The 23,041-nt window shown below is 39.5% G+C and overlaps 2 protein-coding genes across 12 annotated transcripts in view; one reads left to right on the forward strand and one right to left on the reverse strand.

Annotated features, from left to right (window-relative positions):
• Positions 1–23,041, reverse strand: part of ELAPOR2 (endosome-lysosome associated apoptosis and autophagy regulator family member 2) — a 745,385-nt gene that overhangs the window by 452,824 nt on the left and 269,520 nt on the right. For all 11 annotated transcript variants that reach the window (XR_014246402.1, XR_014246403.1, XR_014246404.1 and 8 more), the window contains 2 exons: positions 6,678–7,968; positions 1,535–1,703 (listed from right to left, as the gene is read on the reverse strand). The gene's annotated coding sequence lies outside the window, so the exon portion shown is untranslated. The remainder of the gene's footprint in view (positions 1–1,534; positions 1,704–6,677; positions 7,969–23,041) is intronic.
• Positions 1–23,041, forward strand: part of GRM3 (glutamate metabotropic receptor 3) — a 246,747-nt gene that overhangs the window by 142,619 nt on the left and 81,087 nt on the right. The window contains exon 3 of the mRNA XM_082398283.1: positions 18,377–19,232. Within this exon, the coding sequence (XP_082254409.1) occupies positions 18,377–19,232 (856 nt within the window). The remainder of the gene's footprint in view (positions 1–18,376; positions 19,233–23,041) is intronic.

Genomic DNA, 23,041 nt, shown 5'->3' on the forward strand with positions numbered 1-23,041 from the left:
ACTAAAATATGTATATCTGTCATACTTCAATACTTTCACCAGATGAGTGCCAAACATTTTATAAATATTTATATTATACTCAATATTACCACTAGTAAAGAATTACAAGTATGTCTTTCTGACCTTAGTTTCTCCCAATGCAGTAAATAGCACTCCACAGCAGATGTGTAAATATCTATTTATCCAAAATAATTAACAAACTATGCTAGGCAAATAGATTTTTAATCTAATTTTACTTTTTTATTACCTATAAACTCCTCAAAAGAGGTCAGGTTATCTTAAAAAAAAAAAAATGTAGGCTATTAAAACCCTGCACTTATTCACAAGGAAAAAAGCCACTTCTTAATCATCAAAGGACCTGGCTTATTATTTCACTTATCTGGTCCATATCACTAGAAAGTCACAAATGCTGATATGGCTTTTGTCTCCACAATATAAATAAAGAAACCAAAACTATCATGCTATATGGAAAAGGTTTTGGCATCAGCAAGACTGGGGTTTGAATTCCAACCCCAGCATTTACTAGCTTACCTGTAAAATAAGGAAAAACCATCCACTTTAAGAAGTTGTTGAAAGGATACACTGAGAGAATCCGTGGGAAATGCCTTACCAAAAAACTAACAGATTCAATAAACAGTAACTATTATGGCCCTAAAATCATAGGAAAAACCAGCGGAAGAGCCACATCTAACACCAACTCCGTGGCCAAGCAGCCCCATGAAATCGTTACTGGTTCCCCATGGGCTTCATCCATCAGTTAATCTATGTAAAGCTCCTTGCGTACGTCCTGCCCTGTTGCGGGGGTTAGAGAGACCCCTGAAGTCGTAGAGAACACAGCCTTGACCTCAAGGAATGTGAATTCTGGCTGTGGGTACAGTACTATCATGAAATAACAGTGACTACAATTCACAATACATTTACGGGGTTCACAAAGTAAGAAATGACCTTTAGGAAGGTTTTGAGGATGACTGAGAGAATGAAAGTTGCACTAGAGAAAAGCTAATTGAGCCACAGTGTGAATGAAAGGCTGGATCTGAGGAAAACCCATCAGAAAGATATGGCAGATGTCTGTGACCAAGAGGACAAAGACCTTGACAGGAGTAAGGGGATGAGCTAGAGAAGAAAGGAGAGAGAGGGCTTCACTCCCCGCTCCATGGTCCTCAGGCGCTCAGGCTCTGATTAGACCTCACGCTGGTCCCCTCGGCCAAAGTAAGCAGGGAGGTGGAGCCATCTGTCTACACACTGATCTCCAGGCAGCCTTCCAAGGAACCCTTCGCCACAGGGCCTTGCTTCCGGCTAAGCACCATGAATGAGAAGAGGTCTTAGGGGCTCTTATATACCTGAGAATTTAAGTGTGTTATCCTTGTGAAACACATGTCTTTTAATAAGAATTCTAAAAAAATAAAAAATAAAAAATAGTCAACAGCAATCCAAAGCAACAGATTCCTAATGGTGATTTTCAGACACTCTTGTACATAAATGAGAGATATTTTAGAAGAGAGGATTTGTCTGGGGGCCCCTCACACTCACGTACTTTTGTTCCTGGACTGATTCTGATCCTCTACCCTGGTGTCTGGTAACCATGGTGACAGTGTGTAGCCGGTAGCCGCAAAGATCCATGCCCGTCAGTCACCTCTGCCATCCATTTTTAACTCCTTTTGACTTCCTAAATATTTCCTGGAAATGCCTGTGCCTGAACTAAGCTGGGGGAAGAAAAGAGGGTTAAACTGTAGAAAAAATCTACTAGTATGTAATCCACCACACAATTTCAAAGATTCCACTCATCTAATTGTTGCACCAAGTCCCAAACCACAGCGCAGAGTTTTCAGTCACAAAATTGTCTCTTGAGAGACAGAATTATCAAGAGTGATAAAATTTGTGCATCTTCTCTTTTGCGGTTGGCTGAGTTTAGACGTTACCATCTCCCCATTGGGCCTGAATAGCTTTATTGGTGGGAATGCTTCAGAAGGCACTTCTCTCTCCCATTTCCGCTTCTCTCATTATCTTCCTACTAAAGAAGAATGCTCCTAGAAGTCAGCAGAGGAGATATCCTCTGCTGTATTAGTTCATACAACAGGCAGTTTGCAGATAGCGAAAACTGCGTGAAAGGAGAAATTCTTAATGATTTGCTGAGTTAACCTGTATCACCATTGATGAAAACCGGGATATTTTCCCAACACTCCTTTTAAGTAAGACAAACCACTCTGCGGTGGTCTCTTGTCTAAAGCAACAGGACTGATTTTTAAATTTGGTAATCAATGAAAACTAGCATCAAGATCCTTCTTTATTAGCAAATATACGTGGGGTCTATTCACCCCCTCTGGTGAATGAGCTTCTTTTCAAAGCATTTTTAAGACTGTATTCTGCTCTCTTCTATAAGCCTGCAATCCACCCACTTGGGGGAAAGAAGTATTTATTCAAGAAGAGAATCAGGTTGGTTGCCTTTAGTGAGGCAATTGCCTACATGGTACTATTTTGAAGCAGTGTTTATGCTTGTGTTTTTTCAAATAGACTGTAGTTAGAGCTCCCAAGTTGTTCAGTCAAAACAAAAAAAAAGTCTCTTGAAATGTTCCCACAAATGTTCCTCACTCCTTTCAGAGGATGTATATTTCCTCAGTCTTTCTTGCCTTACCAAAGCAAAGTTCAGCTGGAACAACAGGGCAGGCATTAATTGACCCAGTTATTGTTGCGTCCCTGAGTGTTAAAGTGACCTCAGCGACAAAAGGGTATTCGGGTTAGATAGCTCATAAAAAGGGCAGAAGAGAGCCTTGAAAGGATCTTACTACCTCTTTCCCATGCTTGGGAAACAGACCCTTTTTCAGAATTTTTAGCAATAGCCACATCCCAGGAACTCCTGACCCTGGGAGGTGGCCATTGTATCATTTATCATGACATGGATTTGGACATGCCACGCATTGCTCACATCATGTCTCTGAGAAGAATAACTCAAACTAAATCCCTTGCAGTAAGTTTCCCAGATTTTACCTACATGGGGTACGAAGAACAGCCCAAAAAGACACTCGCCACTCTTATTATTCCTCCTCCACCTAATTCCACAGTGTGAAAGTGGACCTGTACTGGTCAATCTGTATTAAACATCTCCCTCCCTCAATGATTCATTCCTCCTTTAAATTCAAATGCTGTGGGGAAGAATCACACGTGAATTGTTGTTCTTATTATAGGAGCGTCAGAAAAATAGTTGAAGGACTTGGGGTTACAAAAGGCTTCATACGGTTAGCTGTGTCCGAGTATCAGATAGACTACAGAGGGAAAAAGAATGCTTTTTCTGTGGATAAATAAATTTAACCTAGAGCAGAGTTTGTCAACGTTGTCCCTGTTGGGCTGGACACTCCTGTTGCGTGGAGCTGCCCTGTGCATTGCAGCATGTCTGGCAGCGTCACTGGTCCCTCCCCACTGGACTACCTGCCAACAGCACCCTAAATTGTGACATCCCAAAATGTTCCTATACACTGCCAAATTACAAAGTTATCCCCCTTTCCCTCTGGCAATCACTGATTGAGAGCAGGGCATATTTAGGGCCAACATAAGGAAGAGTTGTTAGAAACGATATGACAGTCCTGAAGGAGGAGGATGTAAGGAAATGGGTCCTTGGTCACCTGAGTTTCTTCAAACAAAAGCTGGCCTGTAACTGAGGAGACCGAAGCAACGTATTAGTATCTGAACTATGTTGCATTTAAGGGCATTTCTTAATTTTATAATTATATGTCACTCAAGCAAAATACTCTATTAGGATGAGTGATTATAAAGGCAGTGTCTTTATAAACACGAAGCAAAATAAATTACAGACTCTCTTCCATCAGGATTAATTTGAAGAAGTCCAATCAACTGTTACTTCACTTGATTATGGTAGTATTTGTGTGAATTTGGTGAACCAAGCATCTCAGCTGTGTACTAATTACAACTAGGGCACTCATAAAATCATTTTTCATCAGAAAATAAGCATTTATTAAGCTTATATATTTTAGGTTCAGCAAGAACACTATTGTGTAGACTCTAGGTAATGTGAAGCAGAGAGCATGCAAAATAAAATTTAAAAATATTATTACAAAACAGAAAACAAACTTAGGATTACCAAAGGGGAAAGGGGGGGCAGGGATAAGTTAGGAGTTTGGGATTAACAGAGACACACTACTATATATAAAATAGATAAACAACAAGGATCTACTGTATAGCACAGGGAACTATATTAATATCTTGTAATAGCCTACAAGGGACAAGAATCTGAAAAAGAATATCACTTTGCTGTACACCTGAAACATTGTAAATCAACTATACTTCAATAAAAAAAATTATAAATCTGTACACCTGAAACATTGTAAATCAACTATACTTCAATAAAAAAATTTATATATCTGTACACCTGAAACATTGTAAATCAACTATACTTCAATAAAAAAATTTATAAATAGTAGACATCTTATAAGCCCCTGAGGCACCTATAAGCAAATGAGGAAATATCAAATCCATACATAAAACAGGTACAAGTGTAAGACTGGAGAATCAGCTGACAACATAAGTACTAGGAGACCAGAGAGAATGATAGAATGAGCAGAAAGGAACAGAGGTGAAGAGGAAAAAGATTTTTAGATCCATGTGAACAGAAAGCCTGCCTTTGAAGTGTCCCTGGAAAGTTGCTTTCTCGTCTATCTATGTATACTACCTGCTCACTCTTTCCTAAAAAGGAGACCAGTGTTTCTTCCACCTGGAATGCACCGTCCCTTAGCTGTCTGTAGGCCTTGCCAAATCCTTCTCTCCTTCAGTTCTCAGCTCAAACCCTATCCCTTTTGAGAAACGTTGCCCAAGTGCCCACGACCTAAGCACACACTTCCATTACTAGCTTATTAACCATAATGATTCCTTTGCATATCTATTTTCCCACCTAACTATAAGCTACTTGAGTTTGGGAACCACATCTTTTGTCTTTGTATTGAGGGCACTGAAGACAATGCCTCTAGCAGGTTGAGAGTAAATGCTTTTTGAACGAATTGAAAGAACTAACAGAATGATATCCTGCTGCATGTCCAGAAGGCATCCTTAAATGAATCTTGGGTTGCAGGTCACAACCACGACCTACCTATTCTAGATCAGTCTGGAAGACCGTAAATGAAAACTCAGCATTTTCCTATAACAGAAAACTGTGTTTGATACAAAAGACAGATGATGTCGCAAAGTGAGCTTGTGGGACAAAAGTCCCCCCACCCTCCCCACCTCCACTGCCTACACGCGTGCCACAAAAGGTGCTTTGATCTGAGAGTAGCAAGGGTTCCACTCCACTTGTCCCTAGACTGACTATTCCCAGAGACAGCTACCCAAGACTCAGCATAGCTGGGCACCCAGGGCCATTCCAGATTAGGTTAGAGCCCCATCCTTACTCTAATCAAGCTCTCTGCAGTCTCTCCACATAAAGAATATGCAGAGTGTCGACTAGGCCAGATACCACGCTTGGAGCTAACACAAAAGAGAAGGAAACATCATCCTGTACTTAAGAAAAGCAGAGTGACAGCATTAGAAATCCATTTACCAATCTATCTTTAGTGTCTCTATCACTAGAAAAGTAAAAATGATAGTTGCCTTTAATGAGTTTAATATTGCAAATACAACAATCACAGCACGGATACAACTACACATTTTTACCGTGCCTTCTTAAAAAAGTTCAGCTCAGTGATTACGACTCCGGATGCAGACTACCTCGGATTTATTTGATCCTTCATTACCTCTCTCCTCATGTCTAAGACTGAGATATGAATAGTACCTCTTTCACTGGGCTATTGCATGAATTAAGTGAGAAAATACATGAAAAACAGTAAAAAAAAAAAAAAAAAAATAGTGGTCCACACATAATGAGAATTAAACATTTTAGATTTTAGTAGATATTATCTGTTAGCTTTTTTAACTTTTAACATCTGCAGTGCAAGAGGAGTAGTTCCAAGAGGAATTGAGGTTCATAAAGGTCAAACACCAAGTTCAAGCTTCTACCGCTTTACAACATTAAAATCCGGATAGCTTGCCTCCGACACTGCCTCACCCCCTCACGTAGTCTAAGCTTCAGAAAAACCCAACTCAACAGTTATCTCTGATAGAATCTTTTATTTCCTTCCCAGACTTTTCACGCAAAAGCAATCTCACAAAGCTGATGTTTTGAAAACTCTTTCCATTGCTCCTGCTTTTCCTCCTCCAAAAAAGGGCAATGCTGTTCAAGGACTTTATCACAGGGAGAGAGGCAACAGCAAGAGCAATTCAAAAATGCTTTTGTTCAGCTGCATAGCACAGGGAGATCAGCTCAGTGCTTTGTGACCACCTACAGGGGTGGGATAGGGAGGGTGGGAGGGAGATGAAAGAGGGAAGAGATATGGGGATATATGTATATGTGTAGCTGATTCATTTTGTTATACAGCAGAAACTAACACAACACTGTAGAGCAATTATACTCCAATAAATATGTTAAAAAAATAAAATTAAATTAAAAATACAATAGCTAAGGGGAAAAAAATGCTTTTGTTAACACTGTTTCATTGTAGAAATTTCTCACCAGATGTAATTATCTAAGATGCACTATTTCCTTTCCTTTGCTTTGGAGTTAATTTATTCCTTAATTAATTCTCCTTCTGTCATGTGTTTATTTGGAAACTACTCGTGAAAAACAAGAGGTTACTCACAGGACTACTGTCCACAGGGCAATAGAATGGCCCATGGCTGAGAACCAGCTTCTGTGGTGGTCACACATCTGTGATGGAGGTCATGAGATGAAAATCAAGGAACACAGGCATTCCTGAAAGATCAGCAAGTGTTTTATAATATTATTACAGATTAATCAGTAAGCTCATCGACGTAGGACTGCTGACACGTTCAGTTAAAACAAAGTTGTGATTTTGCTTTAACAATACAAAGTTCTCTTTCCGAATCACCATTAAATATGTCTTTTTAATGGAGCAATATGTACAAGGCTCAGTATTTCAATATGCAAAGAGCCAACACTTAGCAGTTTATAATAATCAAAGTCCATTGATTTAATGTAATAGAAGGGCTTTCACTGGTCTGAGAAAAATGCAGTTGAAAACTTACAGAGTATTTTTCCAATTAGTGGACTTGGAAAATCTAAGAATATGTTCCGAAAACACCTGCAGTTAAACTCTAAGTAAATGTTGCTACTCCAGGCGGGATAGCAGTGGGACTTTGAACACTAAAATTGTGCTGTCGCTATTTTTGACATCACCACCTGGTATATTATGGAATCCCTCTGTTTCTAGTGACAAAGTCTTGATTCATGCCAGCTCCTTGACTTTACATTCCCGCAGAGGGAACTGTAACACAGGGGAAAATACAATAGGAAAAACATCTTCAAAAATTACATTCCAAACACAGACCAGGTTTCCTTGCCAAGCGGTCAGAATGGCAAAGCATCTTGAGACATTTGCCATCACTTAATAGGGTTGAATTTGCAGGGCACACATCCCAGGGGCTAGTTGGTCCCTCCCAAGCACTGCGCCTCCAATTTGGGTAGCTGCCATTAGGTTCACAATGAGGCCTCAGAGAATATAAACCATGCTGTTAAGCTCTCCCAGTGTGGAAAACACATGTGATGGAACACATAATCTACAATTTGCTCAGAATTTTTCTACAAAAAAAAGTAACTTTCCATCGAAATAAAACCACCATGTGCATTAAGCACATATTACCTATGTTGACACAGTAGTTTTAAGGAATATTGTTTATACGAGATTTAAAGAAATGTGACAATAAATACAGGTTGGTGCCATCCAGTGAATTTCAACCGTTATCAAAGTTTACTTATCTGACTCTCAGTTTTTGTTTCCACCTTGAAGAAAGTCTTCATGCTCTTTTTTCTGAGATGTTTCCAGGAATTTAAAAGTTCTTTAGCTTTTTTATAGTGTCCAACGATGAAAATTATTTATGACCTGCTTCTTTCCAAGAAGAATTCAAGGTGACCTGTAATGACACAAACAGAAGAACAAATTAAGACACGAGTACTTGAGTAATTACCACCAAACAAATAAATGGTTTTAAGTGGACTCAAATTTTATTTAAACCTCTGATCTTGTCCTTTCTATTAACTGACTCACTGTTATTGGGATTACAAGGTCCCTGGCCTTCAAGAACTCACAGCCTGAGTCAGAATGAGTATGTCGTCCATCTGATTACCCTTCCCTGACTCTTTCTTTTCAAGTTGGATGTCATCCACTGTGGTCTTTTAAGAACGTAACTGTGGTCATGTCATTCCCTTAATTAAAAATTTTAATGTCTTTTTTATCTCTTAAAGAAGAAAAATTCAAACTCTTTAGCAGAGCGTATAAAAAACTTAGCAGTGCAGCCAGAGTCCTTCTATTTTTCCTCACCCTGCTAATCTCTACAGGGCACTGGGTACCCTGATAATATTGAACCATTTGCTGCTCTTAAAGCAAAAGTGCATTTGCCCATCTCTGTCTTCCTGCTCTTCTTTCTGCCTGAAAACTTCCTCTCCCTTCCTCTGCATGATAACTGTTCACTTTCTCTTCAAGATCAAGTCTAAATGTTACTTCTACATGGGAGCCTGCCATGACTCACCTGAACTTGCTCCTTCACCTGTGTTTTAGTATAAGTATGTGTACACTTATCTCAAAATTTTATCCTTGTTATGTTCTTTGTCCCCAAGAGACTACAACTTCCTAGGAGATAGTGGGGATACATTACTCAGCTTAGGACAACCTAAATTTGAGAATAGCACCTTGTATAATGAGCACTGATTGAAGTTTGCTGAATGAATGACTTCTGGCTTAGCCATTCTCATGACCTCCAACACTTTTTGAACATTGACTATGTGCTAGCCAGTGAGTTAAGTGCTTCACATATGTTATCACTTAATCCCTAAATAAATTCATAAACCAGAGACTACTTAATCCCTTTTTACAGATGAGAAACCTGAAGCTTAAGGAATTAAAATAACTTGCCTAAATTCATGCAGCTAGTGAGAGAAGGGGCTGGTTTGATTCCAGTCCTATGCACCGAATGGTTATACCACTTGCTTTTGTACCTGCCAGTTCTGTTGAAGTAATGAACAGTTAACAGGAAAACCATGAATAACATAGTTCTATTTGCTACAAATAATATGGTATATAGCCCTCTGCCCTAAATTATTACAAAGGACCTCAGAAATAAATACTAATCATTTTTTAAAAAATTAAGCCTCAGCCCTTAGCTCTTCCCACGCTTACCCAACAGTTTTTGGACCTTGGTTAACAGTCAAAAAGGATAGGAGTGCCTTTTTATTGACAGGACTACATTTAGCATATTATGTTATACAAGTGACTTCAGGGGCCACAGAAAAATATGGATTAGTTCAACTTGTGGCTCTGTTAAGTCCTCAAGAGGCATTGTCAAAAATCAATATCCAAGGCACTAAAGGATGTGTTTTTAACAGGTCTGTTGGTGTCAAGTTACCCTTGGAGTCATCCTTTCTCAGGTGTCGCTGGCAAACACTAATGCATGCTGGACCAGATATGAAACAGACCTTCTGATCTTACTATTAGAGACTGAAATTCAAGCCAGTTCAGTTCCATGATTTCTCTTGAAAGTTAATTCACAGGGGGAAAAGGAACAAAGAGCAGATACAGGCTGATTCAGTGGGCAAAATACCATCTCGTTCCTCTTCTAAGTACCTGCTAAGTCTAGTTGGAAGCAAAGTCATTCCTGAGATGGTGCCTTGTTAGTAAGGGAGAAAGACAGACCCTTGTCGAACGTGCGTTTCTTACGATGAGAAACCTGACATGTCTGATGATGCCAGTCTCCCGGAAGAACATGATCCAAGGGATCCTACGTGGTCTGCAGAGCAGTTCAGCCTCAGTGATAAGCGATGAGAACACCTAAATGGCTAATCTTGCTATTCATAAATTCCTTCGTCACAAAGGAAGAAAATGAAAGTGTCTACCTATCTGAGTTGCAAACCACAGGTGTTGAGCGCAAATATTTCAGGAAAGGGAGGGATAGAAATCAGGGTTACTGAAAGCCATTTATGAAGGTTTCTGCCATGACTAAGGAGTCCTTTGTCTGGAACGTCCCTGCAAAATCATCAGGACTGAGTCATACCATTAATGGGAATGGCAGTGTAAATCTTTGACTAGAGCATTTTCTGTGCTCATGGCATGTAAGAATCAGTGACTTTTGCAGATTAAACTGAGAAAACTGGCACTTGCTACCCTCCATTATATGATTTCCTAAATCCAGATTAATCTCTCACCTTCAAACATGGGCTCCAGTCAACTCTTTTCATGTAAAATATTCCCAGATGTGCTGTAGGCAGTGTGGTCAAAAAAAAAAAGTGACTAATCCTTTCTGCAATAACAATATGATTGGCATCCTTTATGGGCAGATAACTCATGTGATGGGAACAGCTTGAATTCCTCAGGCAGTTTCTCAACAACACATCACCTCCAGTTTCAGTTTAAAATCCAAGCCAATCTGGGATTTTGTACAGCTAATAGTGCCGCTTGATCAATCTGAATAGGAGGGTCACTGAGGTCTCTTCCCATCACAACATTTAGAACTGGCTTTATGTAATAACATGGGTTATAAGGTAGCAGATGGTTTAAAGTACAGCACTCTTCCGGGCTTATATATAATCACTTAATTAAAAGAATGAAACAAAGCAATCAGCACTGCATGTGTGATAAAACAATTAAAGGTGTAGGCTTATTCTTAGAAAACAGCCCCAAAGCGATATGGGAATAGCATCGAAAGCAAAGGCAAACCCATGGAGGTTATTATCAAGTCTCCTAATTCCCAGGACAGCAGCAACAGCTTATTTTTCAAATGTATACAGTTCAGCTTTGCAGATAGCACGTTTCTTGGACAGTCACTTTAGTGGGAAACTTATTTCTACTGGACACTAGACGTACATACGTCTTTTAGTCTTCTGTTGAAAAAAAAAAAAATGTTTGGCACTGTGTCACCACAGAAGGCATGACGCTCATGTTTAAAATGGATACATCACGGATGACCTGAAGGGGAAGAGTGACCACAGGATGTGGGAGTTCACAGGTGACTCTGAAATTTCCAATTCATATTCCCTTTTTCCACAACCTCAAAGAAGAGACTACCCGAGCTCTTTCCCATAGTTTACATTCTTTTTTTCCCATGATGGAAGCATCACTGAAATGAAGCATGACACCTGGAATTCTAAAGAGTCCCTGTGACTTGCTAAAAAATGTCGGGAGAAGTAAAACTCCCCAATAAATTGGTCTTTAACTCAAAATTCCCAACAGTGAATAAGGATGGTTTGGATGCCTACAGTAGCATCACTTCACAACTGGCTACTGACTATGGGAAAGACGTTCCCAAGAAAGAATAAGAACTGAGCAACTGATGTGAGCGCTGAGTGTTTGGCTGCTTACGTATCTTGTACATAATGCATTTGTCTCCAGAAAAACCTTACCTTATCAGCAGACCTTAGTAAGCGTTCATTTGATGAAGTCTTCCCTTAGGTATATGTTTATATGATTCCTACTTTAGGTTTATGTGGTTTGAGGACTAAGGCTCCATGGTAAGACCTTAGTTTGTCTTCCTTAAGACAAAAAGGCACCTTTGTAGCTCAAAGGAAATTGGTGCAATGGCCAGATCCAGTTGGCATGATATTGACTTCCTTTTGTATATTCCTAGTTAGTTACACAGAGATAATTTGGAGAAATTGGTTTTAAGGGTATGAAAACCTTTGCTTCAGCTACCTCAAGGTCTAAGCCAATTGTCTATGTCATCTCATTTTGGTGAAAACTTGACAAGGATTAGTGAAGGATCCACACTGCACAGAATATTGTTTATAGGTAGTGTCTGAGAGGAGCTTTACACTGCTTGCTGGTGGGTAGCTAGTTTGGGGGCGGGGGAGTTCCCACAGAAAAGTATCCTTGCAATTAGAAAAGGTCACATGAAAGAGCAGCAAGCTATCAACTCATTTATCAACTCATTTATTTAATATACAATATGGAGCACCTACTCTGCAAGGCATCGAGGAAACAGAGATTAACAATGTTCATTCCCTGTTTTTCAGAGTTTTCACTCCAGTAGAGGAATTAGTGAAGGATCTAGAAGTAACCATACACTTTGATTAGTGCCATGAGGGAAATACATAAAGGAGTGACAGAGTTTCAGAAGATGGGCACACAACTTGGCCTGAAGTGACGAATCAAGGAAGGTTTCTCAGAGAAGGGGCCCTTGAATGGATTCACTGAACAGACAAGTGGTAAAGGTCATTCTAAGCACAAGGAACAACACATGCAAAGGCGCATAGATTTGAGGAAATAACTATATAGAGAAACTATATAGAGCTGAGTTCATTTGGAGGGGAAAATAACGGGAAAATGGTAGCAGAAGTTCAACAGCATGTACCATTGGTTTGGTGGACAACTATCGCTGGGGAAAGCCATCCGAAATAATTCCAGCTTAAAACCACGAAAATGGGACAAAGACAAAAATACTCATTTCAGATCATAGCATCTACTGGAAAACATACTAGTAGCTGGCCAAGCCTAGCATCTTAAGCATTTCTCCTCGAGTCAAAAAAAAAGTCATACATTTGTGACTTGAGAGGTTACAGTGAAAACATTGTACAACCTAGTCTGGAATAAATTCTAACCACCCAGAAAGTGGATGCCCCAAGGTGTTTGAACATTGAACATAAAACTATAGTACACGCTACATGCAGAAAGGGTTTCTGCAAAACTTGTATGTGGCCTCTCAGGCCCTAGGAAACAACAGGCTCTGCCATAAGGTCTTGGTGTTTCTCACATAAATCATAAAGCCAAACCTGATCATGATATTTATAGCTTGAAGCTTTCAAACTCCCAGCTGAAATGTCCCCTGGTTTCTTAGACAACTGTTCTTATCTCTCTAGATGGTCAGTCAGTAAACAAACGTCTATGGAACCATCTCAAAGTATAGACTGACAAATGAAAAAGTATACTTTTGATAACAAGGAATGATTGCTCATGGTCCTCCAATCAAGGAGTTAGTGCCTTGAGAAGTGAAAAAAGACAGACATACTATAACTTGAAATATATCGTTGCTATATTGTAATGAGAGGAATCCCATACGGCAGAGGCTAAGAGCTTGAATGATGGAATGGATCGAATAAGTGTGGGAAGTTGAGCGTAGTGTCAGATGCCTGGGATCAGATCCTGTCTCTATCACCTAGGGGCTCTTCAGCAGGATCCCTAGGTGCTCTGTGCCTCAGTCCCTCAATCTGTAAAATGGGATAATGGCAGTATCAGCCTCATAAGATTGTTATGAGGATTAAAGAAGATAATATATCTACAACAGTAGATCTAAATTCATATATAAAGAGAGCAAACCGCTTAATAATCCCTCTTTGACTTTAGCCCCCCTTGGATTTCTGGTGGACTTTTGCAACATTCAACTTTGCATGTGTATCCTCATTTTTTTCCCTAGTTTTCTTACTCTTTCTTCACTTGTGTAATTTTAACTTAAATCCACAAACATACATCTCTCCCTATGTAATACCACCTTATTGCCAGAGAAGACTAGACCTTTGGAAAAATCCAGAGACTGGGCTCTAATCTTAACTTTTTGCTTATTGGTTGTGTAAATTTTGGAAATTCACTTCACTCTGTGAGCTTCAGTTTCCTCACCTATAAAGCAAAAGGCTTAGATTATCTTCATGGTTTCTTCTAGCTCTAAAATGTAATGATCTTATAGCTTATTTATATCTTTTTCCAAAGTCATTGATAAAAATTTAATCTCACTTGACCACCTCATACAGACTTTCTTCCAAGCTGTTCTCTTTTAGTATATTTAACTTTTTCATCCAATTCCTATCATTTTCCCTTTTTCACAAGAGTCCAAGTAATGCCACCAATACCTGTTGAAGTCACAGGCCATGGCTACAACTCCTCCCTAAACGGTTCAACTAATGTTGAAAAGACTCCAGTGAAACTCATTCTTAGTGAATCCATGCTGATTCCTTGTAACTGTCTTGTTCATTTCTAAGTGCCTGCTTGCTCTCTGTTGGAAACTCTATTTTAGAAAATTACCAAACTGTACCATGGTTATTGATTTATATTTATTCCTGATTTATACTTGCTGAATTTGCCCTTATTCCTCCATTTTTACCCTCTGACAGTCCTCCCGTTATTGGTTTCTCAGAAATTATTAATAATGATTATCTAATTTAATCTGCAATTTCTTCCAGAACTCAGAACTGGAGGCAAACTTAATTGATTATGGGCTTTTCTTTTGGTCTTCTCTCCTACTTGGGTGTGAGAGAACTTTTTCATATATTTGCTTCACCATTTCCAGATTAGGAAACATTCTCACTAAGGAGCAAGAAAGATACGGGACAGTGTCTTTCTTTCACTCTTTTGGAACCAGCTCTCCCATCCAGTGGTTCTATCTCTTCTCATCACACCTTCTCCTAAAACGAAATTTAAAAAAAATAACAACAACAACAAAAATCATTCCATTTTCACATTCTGTGCTTTAGTCTCCCTAATCCTCACAGGTTCCTGCCAATCTTTTATGTTGTCCACGAGGCCGCCCAAGGACCTAACACACCTACAGCTTTCATCCTCTCACTAGTTCTTTCAACACTCAAATGCCCCATTGGAGCCTAGCAACCCAGTGGCTTCTTTGGACGTCTTGTCTTTTCTGTCTTATTGAGACTATTATGTGTTGTCTGAATTATTTTTTAAGTCTTCATATTGCTCTTAAGCTATATACCTTTTTATTAGAGTTTCTAACCATGAGAAGTATATCTCGACTTTTAAAGTGGTTTTTTCCTAAAGGATATAACTAGATCTTTTTTCCTTCCTCCACTCCTACTAAAAGTATAATTGGGTAACTTTCTTCCAAAAGTCCACATTATTTCCCCATCCTAAAATGATCTTTTATTTTTAAAATGATGTCCAATGTAGGAGTCCCCTTATTTCTTCATGGTTTCACAGAAGAAACCATATGGCCAGTAAAGCAAGTCAGGAACATTTCAGATACCCAGTTTTTAGGCAAATGAGACAGGAAACACCCAGCTGACAATTATCTGGCTATCCCCCAACCCTAGTTTTAAGTTTTATGTTAAAAAGGAAGCTCCTAATAGCAATTAGGTGATCCATGGAGTAAACCACAACATTGCTTCAGTTCCTCCCTACTATTCTTCCTACTTGGGTGTCTCTCTGGGCTTCAGACCTCAGATTCGAAGTCACACAGAAGACAGCAGACAGGAGGTTATGAGAGGACAGCCATGGTCCTTAAGGTCAAAAGACCTGCTTCTGAATCTTGATTTTGCCCTCACTTTCTAATCATATCATTATGAACAAGTTTCTTCATCTAGCAGAACTCAGTTTGTGCACCTCTAAAATGGAGAAAACAATATCCATCATAAAAGGCAGTTGTGAATATCAAAGGAGAAAATATACACATAAATACCCAGTACATTAGCAACTGGTTTCGCAACAGTATAAATACATTTTGAAAATGCACAAACCAAACAAAGAACTTTATTCCTCTCTAGAAATCAGGTTGGGGTGGGTGAGGGAGGGAAAGGAAGGGAGATTTATAATCTGCTGATTTCTGTAGTACTTACTCTTTTACATTAAGCATTTTTACTCTTATAATCTAAGGAAACTAGTTTTAAAATGAACAGTTCACCATGACAAAAGGACTTCAACACTTTGTTCTATCATTCACTTGCATCACATGTGTTTCTAATGTAACTCTGAACATCATAATTTTGACTATATGATTGCTCCATGCTATTTAATATAGGTAATACAATTGAGATTATACTTACTTCTTTATGAGTGTTCCATTCTCATGTTTAGCTCACTAAATATGCCTCCTTTTTCTAAAGTAGGCTGTAGTTTCCTCATTAAACACACACACATATAACTATTCTTTTTATTATTGAAGTAGAGTTGATTTATAAAGTTGTGTCAGTTTCAGATGTGTAGCAAAGTGATTCAGATATATATGCATATATATATTCTTCAGATTCTTTCCCATGATAGGTATTACAAGATATTGAATACAGTTCCCTGAACTATACAGTAGGTCTGTATTGTTTATCTATTTTATATACAGTAGTGTGTATATCAGATAACTACTCTTAAAATGATGGCAATAGTTGCAGTTTTATTCTAACCCACCATCTTCCCACCCATGCTATAGCTCACTGGGCTCCTTCCCAGTCCAGACAATCTTCTCCATATTTCCATCATTCTATGGCTACTTCCCTGTCTTGTACAGTCTGCCTTGTTTGGAAATTGTTCTCAGATATCCTGGAGAGGTAGAATGAAGCCACAGGATCCTATCCGTCAAAAGACAAGAACTTTTTTTCTTCAGCAGCTTTTCATTACTCATATCCCTCCGGGAGAAAAAAAGTTTCAGCAGTTTAGGACCCTTTCACTGTGGTTCCTAGATGCCAGAAAATGATGTCTCTGGGCATTTTTCTGGTGCTTTCATTCTCTGCCTCCCTGAGGGGTTCAGGTCCTGATGAATAGAACCTGAAGATTAGAAAACTGTAGCATCCAGAAGAGATGGCCTCTCCAGTGTCACCCAGAAACTCCAGAATCAAGCCAAGCCCATGCACAGACAGGGCTCTTATCACCAGTCTGCCACAGTGGTACTTGCATCCGAAAGAAGCCAGGTACTCAGTACAGAAGTGAGGACAGTACTGGCTCAGTGCCATCTCAATCAGGCTGAGGAAAGAAGCAACACCCCCCTGTTCAAATGAACCAATAGAGGTCATTTTGTTCAGGGTGTCTAGGCGTGAGAAGAGAAAAAGTAAATGGCATACTAGCCTTCATCTACCCACTCACCCATCCACTCACCTCCATTCCCCAAAATTCACTCACATCCTAGGATATATATTAAAAAAGAGTCTTTACCAAATGCAAAAAATATCTGGATCCTAAATTTGCATTATATTGTGTGCTAAGCACCAGATTTTCTTGCTGTTCTCTTTGTAGTTACGTGAGAGGTACCAGGTTTTGAAAAGATACGGAAAACATTTTTGATAGCTCTGGGCTACATTAAGGGTTGGTTTTAATAACAGGCCCGATATCTAAGAACATGCCACGTGGCTGTGTATGAATTTGGCTGTTGGTTTCTGTTGCCAGATGAAATGATGATTAATCAGGACTCAGCTGTCAGTTGTTTGATATTACTTGTGCTCTTTGCTAACAGCTGCCTATTTCAAGCTGTGCTTCCTACATGTCAAATATAAACCTGAAACCACAATTTCCAGAAGGGAAATTTCAAAGTACTCATAGAGTATATTGGAATATTCAACGTTGTTTCCAATTAAAGTCCACTTAGTATATTATGTAACTAAAGTCAGTGAAGAGATAGAAATGTTCAGAATACGCGAGGTAGGTAGCCAGGAAAAATAAAAACAAATTTATTATTAGATTTACATATAATCTGTGTATATATTTTTAAATGTATAAATTTCACAAATACTCTAAGCATAAAATGCTCCTTGATACGCTAGTGTCACTTTCCTTTTTTATTCTGTAATAAATAAAAACAGTGAAATATTATTGATGGGTAAATTATAACAATTTTACATTCTTTATTCAAAATAAGTAAACATTTTAAAGTAAATGGTTCTTTTTTTGACCAGGTCCTCGATACTTCCTTATTTGCTTTTTAATCAAAAATATCATAAGAATAGCATTTGTATCCTTGGACTATGTATAGTCCAAACAGAAACGAAATGTTAAAAAGGCAAAGAAAATGTTGGTCAAGCTCGTCAGAAGTTTAGAAAGGCATATGCCTAAAATTTGGCATGGACCAAAAAAAAATGAATTTTTTTTTTTTGGCTTAACCTAGATAATAAATGTCTAATGTGGACTGTCCATGTGGCATACAGTTCCCAAATTAAACTCTTTCAGAGACTGCTGTTTTTAGCAAAAGAGGGGGAAGTGAGAATTAGACAACACCCAGCCTCTTTCTATACAACCGCAGCCAAGTTGTCTAAAAACCTAATTTGGCCAATTCACTGTAGTTCATTGTTAGACTGAGTTATAAGAGGACCTCAGAAACTTAAAACAACCTCACTGGGACACCTGCACAGGATTGATCCTGGAAGAGCGTCTATTATAAAGTCTAGGAGATAAAGAGGAGTGCCCTTCTCATTTCTCTTTGTCTTTTCCCCACCCTTGAATTACCTGCTTGGAACCTATTCCCTAATACCCCAAATACAGTATCCAGGTAAGTATCTGGCAAAGCGTCCAGAAAAGCTTAGCGATCTAGAGGTGAAAAGGGAGCTGGGTAAAGGCCTGCTATCTTTCATCTTTCAGGTGCAGTCAGTTACCTCTGGGTTTCTAAAAATGGTACCTCCCCTGTCTCCCTCCCCCAGGTGGCCAACCTACTGAGGCTGTTCCAGATCCCGCAGATAAGCTACGCGTCCACCAGCGCCAAGCTCAGCGACAAGTCGCGCTATGATTATTTTGCCAGGACCGTGCCCCCCGACTTCTACCAGGCCAAAGCCATGGCCGAGATCTTGCGTTTCTTCAACTGGACCTACGTGTCCACTGTGGCCTCCGAGGGCGACTACGGGGAGACAGGGATCGAGGCCTTCGAGCAGGAAGCCCGCCTGCGCAACATCTGCATCGCCACGGCGGAGAAGGTGGGTCGCTCCAACATCCGCAAGTCCTACGACAGCGTGATCCGCGAGCTGCTGCAGAAGCCCAACGCGCGCGTCGTGGTCCTCTTCATGCGCAGCGACGACTCGCGCGAGCTCATCGCCGCCGCCAGCCGCGCCAACGCCTCCTTCACCTGGGTGGCGAGCGACGGCTGGGGCGCGCAGGAGAGCATCGTCAAGGGCAGCGAGCACGTGGCCGACGGCGCCATCACGCTGGAGCTCGCCTCCCAGCGCGTCCGCCCGTTCGACCGCTACTTCCAGAGCCTCAGCCCCTACAGCAACCACCGCAACCCCTGGTTCCGGGACTTCTGGGAGCAGAAGTTCCAGTGTAGCCTCCAGAACAAGCACAACCACCGGCGCCCTTGCGACAAGCACCTGGCCATCGACAGCAGCAACTACGAGCAAGAATCCAAGATCATGTTCGTGGTGAACGCGGTGTACGCCATGGCCCACGCGCTGCACAAAATGCAGCGCACCCTCTGTCCCAACACCACCAAGCTCTGCGACGCCATGAGGATCCTGGACGGAAAGAAGTTGTACAGAGATTACTTGCTGAAAATCAACTTCACAGGTAAGCGAGGAGCCTTTAATCATCTTCTATGGTGCGAACAGTGAATCAAAGAGGAATCAAATACCTCTGCCCCCGACTCAGAAATCTTTTTTTTTTTTTTTTTTCAGAGCTACACAAGGGGTTCAAACTGTGAAATATTCCAAGATGCAATACAATGGCTTTTTGATGTTCTTACTTATTTTTGAGTGACTATCTTGGCTGGTACACCACATGAAACTGAAAGGCCCCCTAGGCTGGACTGATCTGTGGTAGCTGCCTAGATGCGGGCCATGCTACATTTATTCCCTTTCTTGTGATTAGCTGTAGGATATGACACGTGTGATATGGGCATTTAATCTTCTTTAGCAGAATTGGCAACTCTCTAAGGAACAGGAACTTCCAAGCTTTCCTTCTGGGTGATTTGACCAAAAGAGTCTCATAACTTTCTCAGTGGGGGAGAGAAAAAAGTCACTCTTTTCCCAGAGCCTAATTAGGGAGGGAGAGGGAAAGATACTCAGAGCATGGTGATTCCAGGCATTTGAGTTTATGTCTTCTGCTGTACAGCAACATTTCCATGTCAGTATTTAGAGCTGTGGATTTTCTCAAATGATGTTATGAAATGAAACTGTTTTCCTGGGAGCTTGACTTTAAGCAAACTGAAGACTGATGGAAGTCATTCTGATACAGGCGTGAACATCCAAAGCTGTATTCAAAGTGGTTATTGCTGCTCCTTTATTTCTTTATAAATATGGTCTAAACATTTCTCAATATAGCACTGTGTTTTAATGCACTACTAATATATAAAAAGCAAGAAATCTTTAGAACTGTATTCTCTTCTAAGGTGCATGTGATATCAGTGCATTAAGGTACTAGTTTTGGGGATTTTAGCTTAATCCTAAATTCTAAAATGGTAAGTAATATTATTGGGCACAAAAGATTTTGATGCCAAAAATATTACAATGATAAAATGCTTTCATTGTCTAAATTGCTAATCATCTCCCATGCCACTAGGGCATCATTCTAGTCTGCAGAGTCTGTTTCAATTGATTTATCATCCAAGACATGAAAGTTTGTATGCTCAAATCATACTATCACTGGAGCAAGTGGCAGTTCTCACATCTCCCTTACCGATAATCATTCAGAAGTCAAATGGCCTGAAAAATCACTGGTAGTACTGAGAAAAGACCTCATGACAATTGGCTCCTATTCTAGAACTCTAACCCCTAAACTAGCCTTGAAAATAAGCACAAAAATTACCAGACTGCACTTTTGCACATCCTTTCTTCATTCCACCCAGAGGGAGCCAAAAGTAGCAGAGATCAATTATGTCAGTATTCCCTCCTATTCATCTGATGGATACCATCTTTATCATTAGAATGACCACTGTAAATGGTAAAGATTAAAACTTTCCTGTGCCCTGTACTCCCACAGGTATATTCCATATAGGAATGTGTGTGTGTGTGTGTGTGTGTGTGTGTGTGTGTGTGTTCCACATATTTATTTATTAATTCAGGATTTGTCTTAAAATCCCAGATCAGTTCACACTGACATCTGCAGAATATAAGATTGGACCACAGGGTCAGTAAAAAAGAATATCTTTACTCTAAATATAAATGAACTCTCAGGTATCTATAAATAGCATCTACAATGCACTTAATTCTTAAAGATGACTAAGATTAGCATCCTTCTCCCCTTTCAGACCACCCTTGGGGTAACCATTTATCTTTATGCACCACAAGTATTAATTAACTCTGTTATTCTAGTTCATTACTCCTTAGTATGCAAATATACAAATATATCCATTCATCAACAGCTAATAGAAACAAACCTCTTGGATTTCAGAGAGCCTTTACAAGGTGTTTTCTGTAAGCAAAATATTTTCCTTCATTTCACTGACTGAGTGTGAAATGGCAAAGAAAAGTGAAAAAATAAGGCCATTATTTGGATAAATAAAACAACAGGATCTTCTTTTTTTTTTTGAATTTTTGAATTTTATTTTATTTATTTTTTTATACAGCAGGTTCTTATTAGTCATCAGTTTTATACACATCAGGGTATACATGTCAATCCCAATCGCCCAATTCATCACACCACCACCACCCACCGCTTTCCCCGCTTGGTGTCCATACGTTTGTTCTCTACATCTGTGTCTCAACTTCTGCCCTGCAAACCGGTTCATCTGTGCCATTTTTCTAGGGTCCACATACAGGCGTTAATATACGATATCTGTTTTTCCCTTTCTGACTTACTTCACTCTGTATGACAGTCTCTAGATCCATCCACGTCTCAACAAATGACCCAATTTCATTCCTTTTTATGGCTGAGTAATATTCCATTGTATATATGTACCACATAGTCTTTATCCATTGGTCTGTTGATGGGCATTTAGGTTGCTTGCATGACCTGGCTATTGTAACTAGTGCTGCAATGAACATTGGGGTGCATGTGTCTTTTTGAATTATGCTTTTCTCTGGGTATATGCCCAGTAGTGGGATTGCTGGGTCATATGGTAATTCTATTTTTAGTTTTTTAAGGAACCTCCATACTGGCCTCCATAGTGGCTGTGTCAATTTACATTCCCACCAACAGTGCAAGAGGGTTCCCTTTTCTCCACACCCTCTCCAGTATTTGTTGTTTGTAGATTTTCAGATGATGCCCATTCTAACTGGTGTGAGGTGATACCTCATTGTAGTTTCGATTTGCATTTCTCTAATAATTAGTGATATTGAGCAGCTTTTCATGTGCTTTGTGGCCGTCTGTATGTCTTCTTTGGAGAAGTGTCTATTTAGGTCTTCTGCCCATTTTTGGATTGGGTTGTTTGTTTTTTTTTTAATATTGAGTTACATGAGCTGTTTATATATTTGGAGATTAATCCTTTGTCCGTTGATTCGTTTGCAAATATTTTCTCCAATTCTGAGGGTTGTCTTTTTGTCTTGTTTATGGTTTCCTTTGCTGTGCAAAAGCTTTTAACTTTCATTAGGTCCCATTTGTTTATTTTTCTTTTTATTTCCATTACTCTAGGAGGTGGATCAAAAAACATCTTGCTGTGATTTATGTCAAAGAGTCTTCTTCCTATGTTTTCCTCTAAGAGTTTTATAGTGTCCAGTCTTACATTTGGGTCTCTAATCCATTTTGAGTTTATTTTTGTGTATGGTGCAAGGAAGTGGCCTAATTTCATTCTTTTACATGTAGCTGTCCAGTTTTCCCAGCACCACTTATTGAAGAGACTATCTTTTCTCCACTGTATATCCTTGCCTCCTTTGTCATAGATTAGTTGACCATAGGTGCGTGGGTTTATCTCTGGGCTTTCTATCTTGTTCCATTGATCTATGTTTCTGTTTTTGTGCCAGTACCATATTGTCTTGATTACTGTAGCTTTGTAGTATAGTCTGAAGTCAGGGAGTCTGATTCCTCCAGCTCCGCTTTTTTCCCTCAAGACTGCTTTGGCTATTCGGGGTCTTTTGTGTCTCCATACAAATTTTAAGATTTTTTGTTCTAGTTCCTTAAAAAATGCCATTAGTAATTTGATAGGGATTGCACTGAATCTGTAGATTGCTTTGGGTAGTATAGTCACTTTCACAATATTGATTCTTCCAATCCAAGAACATGGTATATCTCTCCATCTGTTGGCATCATCGTTAATTTCTTTCATCAGTGTCTTACACTTTTCTGCATACAGGTCTTTTGTCTCCCTAGGCAGGTTTATTCCTAGGCATTTTATTCTTTTTGTTGCACTGGTAAATGGGAGTGTTTCCTTAATTTCTCTTTCAGATTCTTCATCATTAGTGTATAGGAATGCAAGAGATTTCTGTGCATCAATTTTGTATCCT

This window comes from Balaenoptera borealis (genome assembly GCF_965194805.1).
Source record: "Balaenoptera borealis genome assembly, chromosome: 7".
Taxonomy (NCBI): Eukaryota; Metazoa; Chordata; class Mammalia; order Artiodactyla; family Balaenopteridae; genus Balaenoptera; species Balaenoptera borealis.